This window comes from Chroicocephalus ridibundus, chromosome 7 (assembly GCF_963924245.1).
Source record: "Chroicocephalus ridibundus chromosome 7, bChrRid1.1, whole genome shotgun sequence".
NCBI classification, from domain to species: Eukaryota; Metazoa; Chordata; class Aves; order Charadriiformes; family Laridae; genus Chroicocephalus; species Chroicocephalus ridibundus.
In genome coordinates, this window is record NC_086290.1 from 20,831,927 (window position 1) to 20,845,152 (window position 13,226).

Below are 13,226 nucleotides of genomic sequence, written 5' to 3' on the forward strand. Positions count from 1 at the left end.
GGCTATTTCTCACAGTGAGAGACTCAGGTATGTAAGATATTAAAGGTCAAAGCCCTAAAGGCCTATCAGTGTTTACTCTTGAATAATTTTAGAGGATGGAATTAAACACTTTGATTAACTTTAGTCACTTCTAATGAAGAAGGGCTCACTGGTGTTCTTAGTGGGACAATGCCACTGAATCACACCTGTTTAAACTGCATGTTATAGAAACTTGTTGGAAAGGACCTTTGAGATCATCGAGTCCAACCATACACCCATAAAAAAAATCCCCTACAATCTCTGCCACTAGAGCATGCCCTGAAGTGCCACATCTAGACGTTTCTTAAATACCTCTAGGGATGGTGACTCAACCACCTCCCTGGGCAGGCTGTTCCAGTGCCTGACCACTCTTTCAGTAAAGTAATTCTTCCTAATATTTAATCTAAACCTCCCCTGCTGCAACTTCAGACCATTTCCTCTGGTCCTGTCATTATTCACTTGGGAGAAGGGGCCAACACCCACCTCTCTACAACCTCCTTTCAGATAGTTGTAGAGAGCAATGAGGTCTCCCCTCAGCCTCCTCTCCTCCAAGCTAAACATGCCCAGCTCCCTCAGCCTCTCCTCATATGACCTGGTCTCCTGACTCTACTACTGGCTACTACTGGCCACTCACCAGCCTGGTAGCTCTCCTCTGGACACGCTCCAGCTCTTCAATGTCCCTCTTGTACAGAGGGGCCCAGAAATGAAGACAGGACTCGAGGTGAGGCCTCACCAGTGCCGAGTACAGAGGCACGGTCACTTCCCTGCTCCTGCTGGCCACGCTATTCCTGATACAAGCCAGAATGCTGTTGGCCTTCTTGGCCACCTGGGCACACCACCAGTTCATATTCAGCTGACTGTCAACCAACACCTCCAGATCCTTTTCCACCAGGCAGCTTTCCAGCCACTCTTCCCCAAGCCTGTAGTGTTGCTTGGGGTTGTTGTGACTGAAATGCAGGACCCGGCACTTGGCCTTATTAAACCTCACACAATTGGCCTTGGCCCATTGATCCAGCCTGTCCAGGTCCCTCTGTAGAGCCTTCCGACCCTCAAGCAGATCAACACTCCTGCCCAGCTTGGTGTCATCTGCAAATTTACTGAGGGTGCACTCAATCCCCTCATCCAGATAATTGATAAAGGTATTAAACAAAAGTGGCCACAAACCTGAGCCCTGAGGGACACCACTGGGGACTGGCTGCCAAGAAGATTCCACCCCATTAATCACAACTTTCACCCCCCGCATCCAGTAAGGGGTGGAGATTCTCCCTGACTCTCTTTTTGTTGATGTATTTATAAAAACTTTTTTGTTGTCCTTTATGTTAGTGGCCAAGTTGAGCTCCAGCTGGGCTTTTGCATTCCTAATTTTCTCTCTGTATAACCTAACAAGATCTCTGTACTCCTCCTGAGTTGCCTGTCCCTTCTTCCAAAGGTGGTAAACCCTCCTTTTATTCCTAAGTCCTATCAAAAGTTCCTTTTTGGAATTTTCCAAATTGGCCATTTTCCCTGCCCTTTAATCTTGCAACACTTGGGGACAGCCTGCTCCTGGGCCTTTAAGATTTCCTTCTTGAAAAGTGTCCAGCCTTCCTGGACTCCTTTGCCCTTCAGGACTATCTCCCCAGGGACTCTCTCAACCAGTGTTCTGAACAGGCTAAAGTCTGCCCTCCGGAAGTCCAAGGTGGAGGTTTTGCTAACCCCACTCCTTACATCACTACGAATTGACAACTTGACCATTTCATGATCACTGAACCCAAGACGGCCTCTGACCACCACATCTCCCACTAGTCCTTCTCTGTTTGTGAACAGTAGGTCTAGTGAGGCACCTCCCCCGGTAGGCTCACCTACCAGTTATCTTCCATGCACTCCAGGAACCTCCTAGCCTGCCTGCTCTCTGCTGTGTTATGCTTCCAGCAGATCCGGCAGGCTGAAGTCCCCAACCAGAACAAGGGCTGGAGATTGCGAGACTTCAGCCAGCCGCTTATAGAATACTTCATCTGTCTCCTCATCCTGGTTGGGTGGTCTATAGCATACTCCCAGCACAACAGCTCCCTTTTTTGCCTTCGCCTTCATCCTTACCCATAAACACTCGACTTTATCATCACTGAAATCTAGCTCTATACAACCAAAACATTCCCTAATGTACAGAGCCACACTCCTGCCTCTCCCTCCTTGCTATCCTTCTGAAGAGCTTATAGCCATTCATTGCAGCATTCCAGTCATGACAGTCATCCCACCATGTTTCCGTGATGGCAACTACACCATAGCTGTCCTGCTGCACAATGGCTTCCAGCTCATCCCATTTGTTGCCCATGCTACGTGCATTCGTGTAGATGCACTTCAGCTGGGCTACCGATTTCACCCCCATCTCCTTGGCCCTTTATCCCCAGGCTCATTAGTAGTGGGCCTGGTTTTATCCCCTTCCCCCTTCGATTCTAGTTTAAAGCCCTGTCTATGAGCCTTGCTAACTCTTGGCCTAGTACCCTTTCCCCCTTTCGGGATAGGGTTTTCCCCTGTAGGGTTAAAGCAGTGTAGATTCTCTGCTTTCTACAGGAAGATAACATGAGTTCATACATTTCTTTCAAGTGCTGTCTGGTGGTGCTAAAGGAATTGCTGAATTAGCCTTAGGCACAGTAAGACATTTTTTACCACTTTCTGGAACATTGAATATAATTCTTCAAAAGTAGAAGGTTCCAACCTTGTTTAGTCATACTTTTGTTTATTAAATTAAAAAATCATGGGTAAAAAGTTAGCAAAATAAGCTGATTTACTTATGATGATGTTCTTTATAATTCTGAAAGCCTGCTCAGACAACAGCATCTCCGAGGCTAAACTGTTACTAAGAAACCATGGAGTATAGCTTAGAATAATCTGTTTAGGTTTATGTTACAAAAAGAATAATTAAAACATGAGTTGTAGTTTATCTAAAAAAAATTTCCATTCTTAACATAATCCTGGAAGGGAGCATCTGTCTTCTGCATTAACATCATCTTAAGAAAACCATTTACACTGCTCCATTCTAGTGTACATTTCCAGGACAGAGCTAGAGATTAACAGTATAACAAAACTAACTTGAGCAGGTTAAAAAAAAAAAGAGAAGGTCTTCCATTTTGAGTTATGGGGCAATCTAGCTAGGTTTTTTTTCCTCTGGGAGTCACAAATTTGATACATTTCTATTCTATATTCATAAAGAACAAGTATTCATGGGACCAGGATTTATGTAAAACTTCTCAAGAAATACGGCAGCTTGGGCAGAAATTACTATAAATGCACGTTTACCCTGGGATGCCATCTCTTCGTTCGACACTGAGGACATGTATAGCCAATGAACTGGGTCAGGTAATGTGTGAAGGCAAGAGACCAAAATATTCTGGGAGTAAAACCAGCTTTGATCCCTTCTGACAACATAAGCAAGGCCTTTGCACAGAAGTATATCACAGCTGGGAAGGCAGCCAAGAAATCTTGTATTCTCTTCTATCATAAACCCTGCCAAGTCATAGCTGATTTAACTATTGCAGATTGTCAGCCCATTAAAACAAATTAATTTTTAGACCAAATAGCCACTGTCTTTCTCTTTTACTAAAATTTATAACAGTATAGTTTGGGGGGATGAAGTACTGAGAAATCAGACGAAATCTGGACCCAATGTATTGTTGCACTTGCAAAGCTGCGATGTTTGTAGAAGAAACTTGCATAATGTAGTGTCTTTTTGCAAAGGAATAAGGTAGTATGATCAGAGTCCATTAAAAATCGCATGTTTCAAAATTAGCTTTCCTCCTCATAAAATCTCAAGTTTGATACAATTATTAACCATGAAGAATGAACAAACTGATGGCCAGACATCCTTTTCCTTCTGGCATATAAATGTACTGTAAATAACATATCCAGATCACTGCAGGCTGTGGCTAATGCAGTATAACTATACAATGTGAATTATTTTTGCACGTTTATAAGAAGATTACTTAGTAGTAATGAGTTTTACAACATAAAGGACTTTACTATAGTGAATTTTATAATATTAAAGACTGTGTACTTACATCAACAATCAGGAAGTCCAGCCAGCACCAGGCATTAGTAAAATATATTTGAAAACCATATGCTACCCATTTTAAAAGCATTTCCAAAATGAAAATATATGTAAAAACTTTGTCGGCATATTCCAGCATGGTCTTGATAGTTTTGCGCTGTTCAATGTATATATCTTCAAAAGCCTATGAAAAGATATATATTCAGGAATTACTAATGTTTCACAGAATATGTATGGTAAAAAATAAGGGAGAAATCAATAAAAAGTAAGGAAGTCAGAGCTTTCCTCTTGTTTTTCTGCATCCTCTTATTTTACTTATTTCCCACCTTTAACCATACTGCAAATTCAAGCAACTTTATGTATTCTGCACTGTCTGGAATAGAATAAATATATCTCATTTTACCAATGAACGAAGAAATAAACTCAAAGCACGAATTTTCGTACAGTGTGGTGTTAAGAAACTTTCACATACACACACAAAACCCCCTTTCTTATACAAAATCTGTTCCAGATATGGCTATTCCATTCTATAAAGCAGTTAGGAAGGTTACATTTCTATCCTGCCATCAATCAAACTTATGTCTAAAAGTCAAATTAAAGCGCAATGTATTTGCTAGAACGTATACTATGCACATCGATACTGTAGCAAATATTCAACTTGAGAAAGATGGAAAGGTGGGTAATGTAAATCTTATTGGAAAGTGGTTGTTTTTTTAACTTGCTGTCACCCTCTTCCCTATCTCTTGCCTCCAAAAAAGGAAAAACATTAAGTAATTATTCAATTTTTTGTATGGCCTTTTGTAAGCAGAATCCAAGAAGTGGCTGAGCCTAGAAGGAATTAAGAACTTAAAATCATACATATAGCTATATATTCACAGTTAACAACGGTCCTTTGTACTCAAATCCCTTGCTGAACATGCTGAAAATTGGCAGACAATTTAAAACTTGAACATCTATGCTGGCTTAAATAAAATTGCACCACATTTACAGTGGTAAACCAAAAGTATCACTAAAAAAGTGCATGTGAAATTTAACAAACTTTTGCCAGTTTGGGCCAAGTTTCATTCCGTCCTGAAACAATGGAATCAGGTAGTTTTATAGAGTGCCAATCAAAACAGCTCTTTCTGAAGCAAACTTGAATTTTGCTGTTGCTTCTAAGGATATATTTAAATATTTCAGCATATGCAATTTTTTTCTACTTACTAGTGCGCCACTGCTGAGGAGAATCATGAAGACAATGAAAGTCTCAAACCAGTTGTGCTCAACTATGCTGTAGCAGGTTTTTCTAAGATTCCACCATATTTTTCCTTTGCCATCCTCTATACTTACTTGACAACATGGAAATTTCTGCACACAACCTGCATTAGATTAAGAGATCCAATTATTTCAAAGTCAGTATTTACTGTGGTAAACGCTCTTAGAAACTTTAACAAATTTTATAATAAATTTTAAATTAAACACTGGAATCCTCTTTTATAGGATCCTGAATATCTGAATTTAGATAAGTAATTTGGAGAGAAAACAGACAATGCTACACATAATTATGAGTAATCTCAATCCAAAAAACATTGGTATTTTTGACTGTTGGCACGTAACTGTTCCATTTGTTGATGGAGTCTCACAAAAATCAATTTGTTCCAAATTTCAAGGGCCCTTTCAAAGAACTGAAAAGCATTTTAAGAATATAAAAGTTAATGAAGTTTCTTATTTACAAGATGTATGCAGTAGCCAGGCAAATAAAGTTACTCAAAGCCTGGGGAAACCGTGTTTTGGTATCTGAGTTTCAGCATTCTAGGCTAAGAGTATTTTCTTTCAATTGTTGAGGTCATGAAGGTCCACCAGACTTGAAAGTCTCAAGCACGTACATATGCCTAGTAATAATGCCATTTTACTAATACATCTCTGAAGTCAATAGTTATTCTACAACCTTCTGTAAAACAGGCTTCTGGTTCAAGAGCTTCTTCACTTTCAATTTCTGCTTGCTCGCCCTCTCCAGGAGGGGCAATGTCAACTGTGCTGCCTTCTGATGAACTGGATGCATTTATTTTCTGCAAGTAAAGTTCCACAGAAAAGTTTTTTCTCATTAGATACATATTATTTAAAAAATGGTACTGAATCAGATCATGCCAGTCTCTGACTTTTGAAGAATGCTACATTTATGCTGATAAATACGCATCACCATAAGTGAAAACAGTAATGAGATGTACATTGTATAGTTCTGTTTCCCAGTTTATCTTCTCATAAGGAACAATACAATATAATTTTGCTACTAACCTTATCCATATGTAAGACTTCTGGAGTATTCTCAGTAGTATTAAAACAGGAGAGCTTGCATGTACCACGCTCTCGAGTTATTTCATTTGCTTTACTGTATTGGATTACACTGAAAATGTGTCTTAGTTTTCTCAGTGAAATGAACTAACAGAAAGCTCCACATATATCTTCATGTCCACTACAGATGACGTTTTCCCAAACATACACCATATCTTGATTAGTGTTGTAAATTTAATGGCATTTAATGGCAAATTTCTGCACAATTTAATTTTTGCAGAAAGCACAAATTACCAGATCTGAAATCTCTTCATTGCATTCCAGTCTTCTGTGCATATTGAGAGACCTCCTGAGGTCTTTTCCATACCAAATTTTTCTATGATCCTACTACTTTTGTGTACAGTGAAATACTACAGTCCTTACTACAGTAAAAGCACTTCTAGATCTGAAAACTGCAAGAAGTGGAGATTGATATCAAGAAATTGAAATTAAGTAACTTTTTACCAAATGCATTGGAATTTGGATCAGGTCAAGCTGTTTTTCAGTCATGCAAGACTGCCCATAATTCTGTCCTTTTAAGAAAGCATATTTTGAAAGGACAAACCTGCCAAAGATGCACACAACTAATTCAGTAATTAGACACAGAGTTTGCAAGTTGTTTTCAGTTGTCGATACTGTTTGCATCTTTAATTGCTTTCATAGAAAATACACTCTCTTTTACTGTGAAATAGGGCTTGTAATCAGAAAGCAACATTAGAACACGCACAGCGGCAAAATACGTCTGGTTTACACCACAGAGCAGTAATACATAGGAATTTCGAGGGGGATCTGCAATGCACCTCTAACTTAAGTACTTTAAATCGTACAGGCACTGATGTAATAGAGCATTTGGTCACAGACTAGGTTTGTGGTTTCAGCTCAGCAGATCTGACCTGTATGAAGACCTTTCTATGCAAATTTTTTTGAGAAAATGCTTAATACCAAGTACTTTTGACATTTAGCTTTCAAGATAGTAACATTTTTAGAATATATAAAAAAATACTATTCAGATTATTTGAATGGTTTTGCAGTAAATAATAAACAATAATTTTTAAAGAGGTATTTCCATGTATTCTCTCTTTCAGAGACACTGCTGCAAATTAAAACTAGTTATTTAACTCTTCAGTTAAAATCCAGTCCCTTCACGAAAATGCACTGGGGGCTAAGGGATTTTTTCTACCAGAAATTAAGTAAATGACATGTATAACCTTATATAGTTTGGTAAGCAACTTTTTCCTCATATTCAACTCTTACATAAGACAAATGAAGTTTAGAAAAAATTCATGTTGGGTGATGGATAATTTCAGGGTTAAGTTTCAAGAAGCTGCCCTTCACACACACCTGCAAATGTAGTCAATATAGGGTCCCTTAGACCTCAGGCTGCATGGCTGTTACTGCATTATAACCAAAAATAAAGGACTTAGTGCATAATAGAAAAGATTCCTAACAAGAACAGAGGTATGAGTTTGAAAGCCATTCTTTCCCTTTTTAAATGTTATGATCTGTCATACATGGAAAATCATGCTGACAAATGTGAAAACATTTGTATAAATACATTGAGAACTGGAGTTCCCAATGGTTAGTTTTTGCTTAGTAAACATGTTAAAATAACGTGTTTCCCTTTTTGATTCTGCACTTCCTCTAAGATTTCCAAAAATTATGTATGTAAAATAATTACAGCCGTATTGCCTCTAAATGGAATCATTTTATTACTGGTCATGTAGATCAGTAAGTCTGAAATAAAATACCGTGTCCCTCATATAGTGAGAAAACTTTGTTTTCTGTATTACATTTACAGACCAAAATGCACAGTAATGTAAACTATATTAAGCATCATTATTAGCACACCATCCTATTATCCACGCATAAGGCTGTCTTTTAAAAAGGAAAAAGGATTTGTGAATTAATTCTCTTATTATATATCATTGTAATATAAAGAAATAAGAAGTCTGAAACCTGTCACTGAAATTATAGGCAGTTTCTTCATTAAATAAAAGACAAATATTGTGAAAATAATCATCTGTCACATTCAAGTTAGGAAAATTAAAACTAATTCATGGCCTGATCCATCTTCATTAAATCAATTACTTAATAGTAGCAAGATAAAGGTACATAGCGAGTGTCAATTACTAATCTCTGTGAGTGCCAATTAAAAGGCAGTCAGTTTTTTTACTGCTTCTTCTAAACTGTTGCAGATAGCCCTGACAGCATAGTTGCTAAAAACCAAGTGACAGAAGTGCAATTTATAATCGGTATAAACAAAACCTACTATAATTCTCTTCATTATTTTTCACATAAACCATTCTCTTCATTATTTTTCAAATAATCTCAAACAATTGCATTGTAAAAAAAACCTCATTAAGTTTATAAAACTCCTCTTCTTTGCTTCAAGACCCTAAATTAGGAAAGAACCATTGCATTTTAAATAAGGCGACTTTAATGATCTTTTTTTTTCCTAGCAATAAAACTAATAGGAAATTCAAGATACATGATGGATTAACACAATCTTCTTTTCACCTCATAAATGTGATTATCAGCCTCTAGAACACGCCATGCCCTGTAAATGCTTATTTGCATCTTCAGTGATAACACATTTTCCTTTACAAGGATACATTTGAAAGCAGTTGCTTATGATGCAGCATTCTCAAGGCCTGAATCAGCAAAACAACATGCTTGACTAGAGCAGAAGCCTGAGCAATACTGTGGAAATCACACACACAAATAAAATAAAAAATACGACTACCTCAATGAGTTTATATTTTTCTGAAAATAGTGTTACAAGTATTATTGTATAGAATATAACGTAAAAAAAATGCTTCATCACCAACCCAAATATTTGGTTAATATACATATCATCAGCCTCCATACTGTCCTTTCAGAGCAGTGCATCTCTTTTCAACAGCTTAGATCATTGAAACAAGCTTTGACCAACAGCATGTTAATGTGCCCATTTACAAGAAAATGCATTCACTTAAGACCCGGTCTTGCTCTTATTTTACTCTAGATTTCAATAAGAGCAAGAGCAGGCTACTAAAATTTTAAGCTTTACAAACAGCTTCATGATTCAAGTGACAATAAAATAAAGGGATTCAGCCATTACAAATTGCCTTTTCAGCCACGTGGTTTTATCTTCTGAATCTTGAAAGCTGCACTGTAATCGAGTGACAGAATATATAATAACGGGGATCAATGATTCCAAAGGTATTCTAAACTGACTTTAAATCTCAGGCCTTATGATATTTGACTTTTATATAATATTAAGTAAACCACTTTAAAAATCTCTTTCCTTAGATTTTTATTTGATGTTTGAAGCATATCTTGGTTTAAAATTTCATCAGTACAATCTGACAATTTTCAGAATAAACACCAATATGATTTTTTTTTTTTGTAATCTCTGGGCAATTTATACTATGATATAATATAAATAGATCATACTATACTATAATCAATGGTACAAAACAACCATTTGGTTATCCTTTTGAAGCCAGCGAGACTCTGCCTGAAGGCAACAGCTTTGAATCCTGCTATAGGACTGAAATCTCAATCGCAGCAAATTTTTGACGCCAAGTTTCACTAGAATAATTTGACCTCCTTAGTTTCATGTAACTTTGGCTTCTGTTCAGTATTTGCTGTCCCTACTCCTGAAGGCTCTGCCAATTATGCATAAATGGAGATTATACTTGCCTATAATGAAAAAAACCCTACGGTAAATATGCAGGGAATTTTATAAAAATGATGCCAACTACTCCATAGTCTTTCTAATTTACACCAAGTCCCCCAGCTCAGTCACAGACTGCTACTGTGAAACACATTCCAAGATACCACAATTTATGAAGGAGTTTAAAGTTTAAGAAAAGCCATTTCTTTGTTTTGAGAGTTTTTTAAGGAGGGTTATTTCCTAAGTATAATTTTAGCAATTATGAAACTATTTGCTCTGCTTACAGTTTATAAAACTCAAGATATGCACTGCCCAAATGAATAAAGATTGTAGTGTGTAGCATCTTGAAGATTTGCATTACAGTGCATTGTAGATTTAAAAGTATAACAGTGTAATTTTTATGTGAGTAGCTACTGATAGTTTAAATGTTATTCATTAAGGAAGTGAAGTAATCATTACATAAATCACTTAACACATTTCATTAAATATTTACATTTATAAGGGCTGAATCAAAAAGGGTTGTTTTTATTTTTTAAAAACTATGCATGCTCCCTTTTTCGTTGTCCTCTTAAACGTATAACATTCCAGTACTTTGATGATCCATACTTCAAAACCTGTAGAGCATGCAGTTATTGCTAAATACTGTATTAAATTATCCAGAAAAATCATTAGCAGAGTTAAAAAATGTATGTCGGGGTTGCCAGTCCCACCTGACCATGCTGTGATGTGAGTCCCATGACTCAGCAGAGAGCAGCTGTGCATGTTTCTACTGTCTTGCAATGGATAGGGAAGGTACATAGCTGAATAGCATGCAGGCCAGTCAAAATCCATTAAAAAGTGATTATATATATATATACATATATATGTATAACTTGCTTAGGTAACCTGTGTGAAAGTGGTGACACGTTGCTCTACCTGGTTAAAAAGCACCAGAGCTGCATTCTTGATTGCTCCAGCTTGGTTTTACCCCTGCGAGAAGTAAGAATGGTAGGTAGTGAAGTTCAAGACACAGGATCTTGGGTTTTCCTCTTTTTGGAATCTCTAATTCAAACATGGCTTTAACACAATTAAAACATAATTATTAAATATTTTATGATCAGTTGGCAAAAAGGGAAATACATACCACCTGAAATGTTCAACAAACTTTTCTACAGAACTTGTTAGTTTATTTTAGAGAAATAAGAGACGCAGAAGCTAGACCTAATAATACGCACTCTGAAATTGTGATTCATAAATAAAAATACAACGAATTAAATTAATAAAGACATGGTTAGCAGATTTGGAAAGTATTACAGTATTTATATAGTGCTTAATGCATATTAATGAAAAATTTAAGGTTTGTTTTGGTTTAATGTTCTAGTCTTCATTTAACTGACTATGTGATTATCTCTTTTGTTTGCAAAAGATGTACATACAGTAAGCAAAAATACTTTGAAGATGTATGTCTTCCCATTCCTCCTTCATCCTCTAATAATGGTGGTAGAACTTATAGATCTCAATAAAAGCAAACCTCCTTCGTTTCTGTTCAAATTAAATGTGATGAAGTATCATATTGTTTAAGTTTCTAGTTTTAGATTTAGTGTGCTATATACTTCTGACTCTATAAACTCTCTCTAATTGTTCCAAAACAGGATTGGATTGGTGTCTGGACAGTGGCCCATCAGTGTATCCAGAGATACGGTGTCATTCGTTAGTTATCCACAGCTAGTCCATAACTTAAAGAATCTGTGACTTTTGAAGACACTGTCCCAGAATTGGTCAGTTTTAGAAAAGGGGAATTTAGATTGTTGGATATTTTAAAAGAAATGTGATAAAAAAATCATAAACAAATTGATCAAATCTCTACTGGTTATGTTTTGGTTAAGAAGTTTACTGAAGCTCAATGGCAATGCTTAATATTTGGGAATGCAATAACTGTGTTCCTTTCTTTTTATTTCACCAAGTCACAAAGGCACTAGTGAAGCCGATCAAAAAAATGAACTTATTCCTTGTTTTGAAAATTCAGTGGATTAGATGATGAAGAATAGTTTTAGTTTTATTAAAACCATCTGTTGTGATTTCAGAAGTTAATTGAGCAGCCTGTACTTACTATAAATATACTGTAGATATAAAGGCTTTTGGAATTCTGAATGATAGAGGCCTGTAGGTATATGTATTCCTTTACTTGTGAAATAAGCTTTCCATAACTGTGAATATCTTTGAAATTACTTTGCCATGTTGAAATTCAAAACTTTATTAATAAAGTTGTGATTCATATATAATGAACAATTGTTAAGTGGTACCGAAATACAATAGTTAGGAGTCTTACATTTGGTAAGATTAACACAGTCCATTCATTTCACTGACTAGCAGGCATATTTTATAACAGAAACAGCATCCACCATGCTAACTTTAAAAAGCACTAAATTATCCCCTTTAGTTACTTTTACTTTATTATCTTTAAAGTTAATTATCTCAAGTATCTTTATTTCAGAGCAGAAATCTGTTATTTCTGATGGTTATTTCAGTGGTTATTGCACCTCTATTTTCTGATAGTAGATATTGACAAAATCCTCCTTCAAAGTATCAATGAAATGTTCACTTCTTTCAGGTACTTTCAGCCAACTATTACTCTAAAGTAGTAGGTAACTTTTAAATGTAATAAATGTTATCGTTATGCTTCATTCAAACAGAGACTTCCCCAAATTTTTAGTGATATGTGTTAGAAAGATCTGTTAAGGTCTGGGACTTGCAACCAGGTTCCAGAATAGATTCTTACAGATTTATGAAGTTATTAACTAGCAAATTAATTAGAAAGTGTTTTTATGAAGGGGAGGGGAGAGGGGAGGAAGGAACCAGCCTTCCAAAACAAACTTGGTAGCTAATTATGTACTATAGTATATCTGATAATAAAAATAGGAAAAATTACGATTTGTTCCTCATTCACCTGCAGTTACAATTATTAAGTAATGATCTTCTCTTGGCATATTCCTCAGGGGCACACAGACCCTGCCCCACTTCTAGCATGACCTGTTATTGCTGATAGACTTTAAATAATTATTCTGCTCTTAACATCAGTGGCAGTCAGTAAAACACCAGAAAAAAAATGATTCATTTCACAGTTCCTGTGCAGATCTAGCTTCCCACAGCTCTGTTGTTAAATAAAAAGTTATTAGAGGGGATACCTCCTGAGGGTATTTTAAGTGCTAAGTATTGCCACAGTTAAGGCAGGGAAAGTTT

The 13,226-nt window shown here is 36.4% G+C and overlaps 1 protein-coding gene across 1 annotated transcript in view; it reads right to left on the reverse strand.

Moving 5' to 3' along the window:
• LOC134518170 (sodium channel protein type 2 subunit alpha-like) overlaps nucleotides 1-13,226 on the reverse strand; it is a 79,581-nt gene that overhangs the window by 18,254 nt on the left and 48,101 nt on the right. The window contains exons 21-23 of the mRNA XM_063340535.1: nucleotides 5,967-6,087; nucleotides 5,243-5,397; nucleotides 4,050-4,223 (exon numbers count right to left, since the gene is read on the reverse strand). Coding sequence (XP_063196605.1) covers nucleotides 4,050-4,223; nucleotides 5,243-5,397; nucleotides 5,967-6,087 — 450 coding nt within the window. The remainder of the gene's footprint in view (nucleotides 1-4,049; nucleotides 4,224-5,242; nucleotides 5,398-5,966; nucleotides 6,088-13,226) is intronic.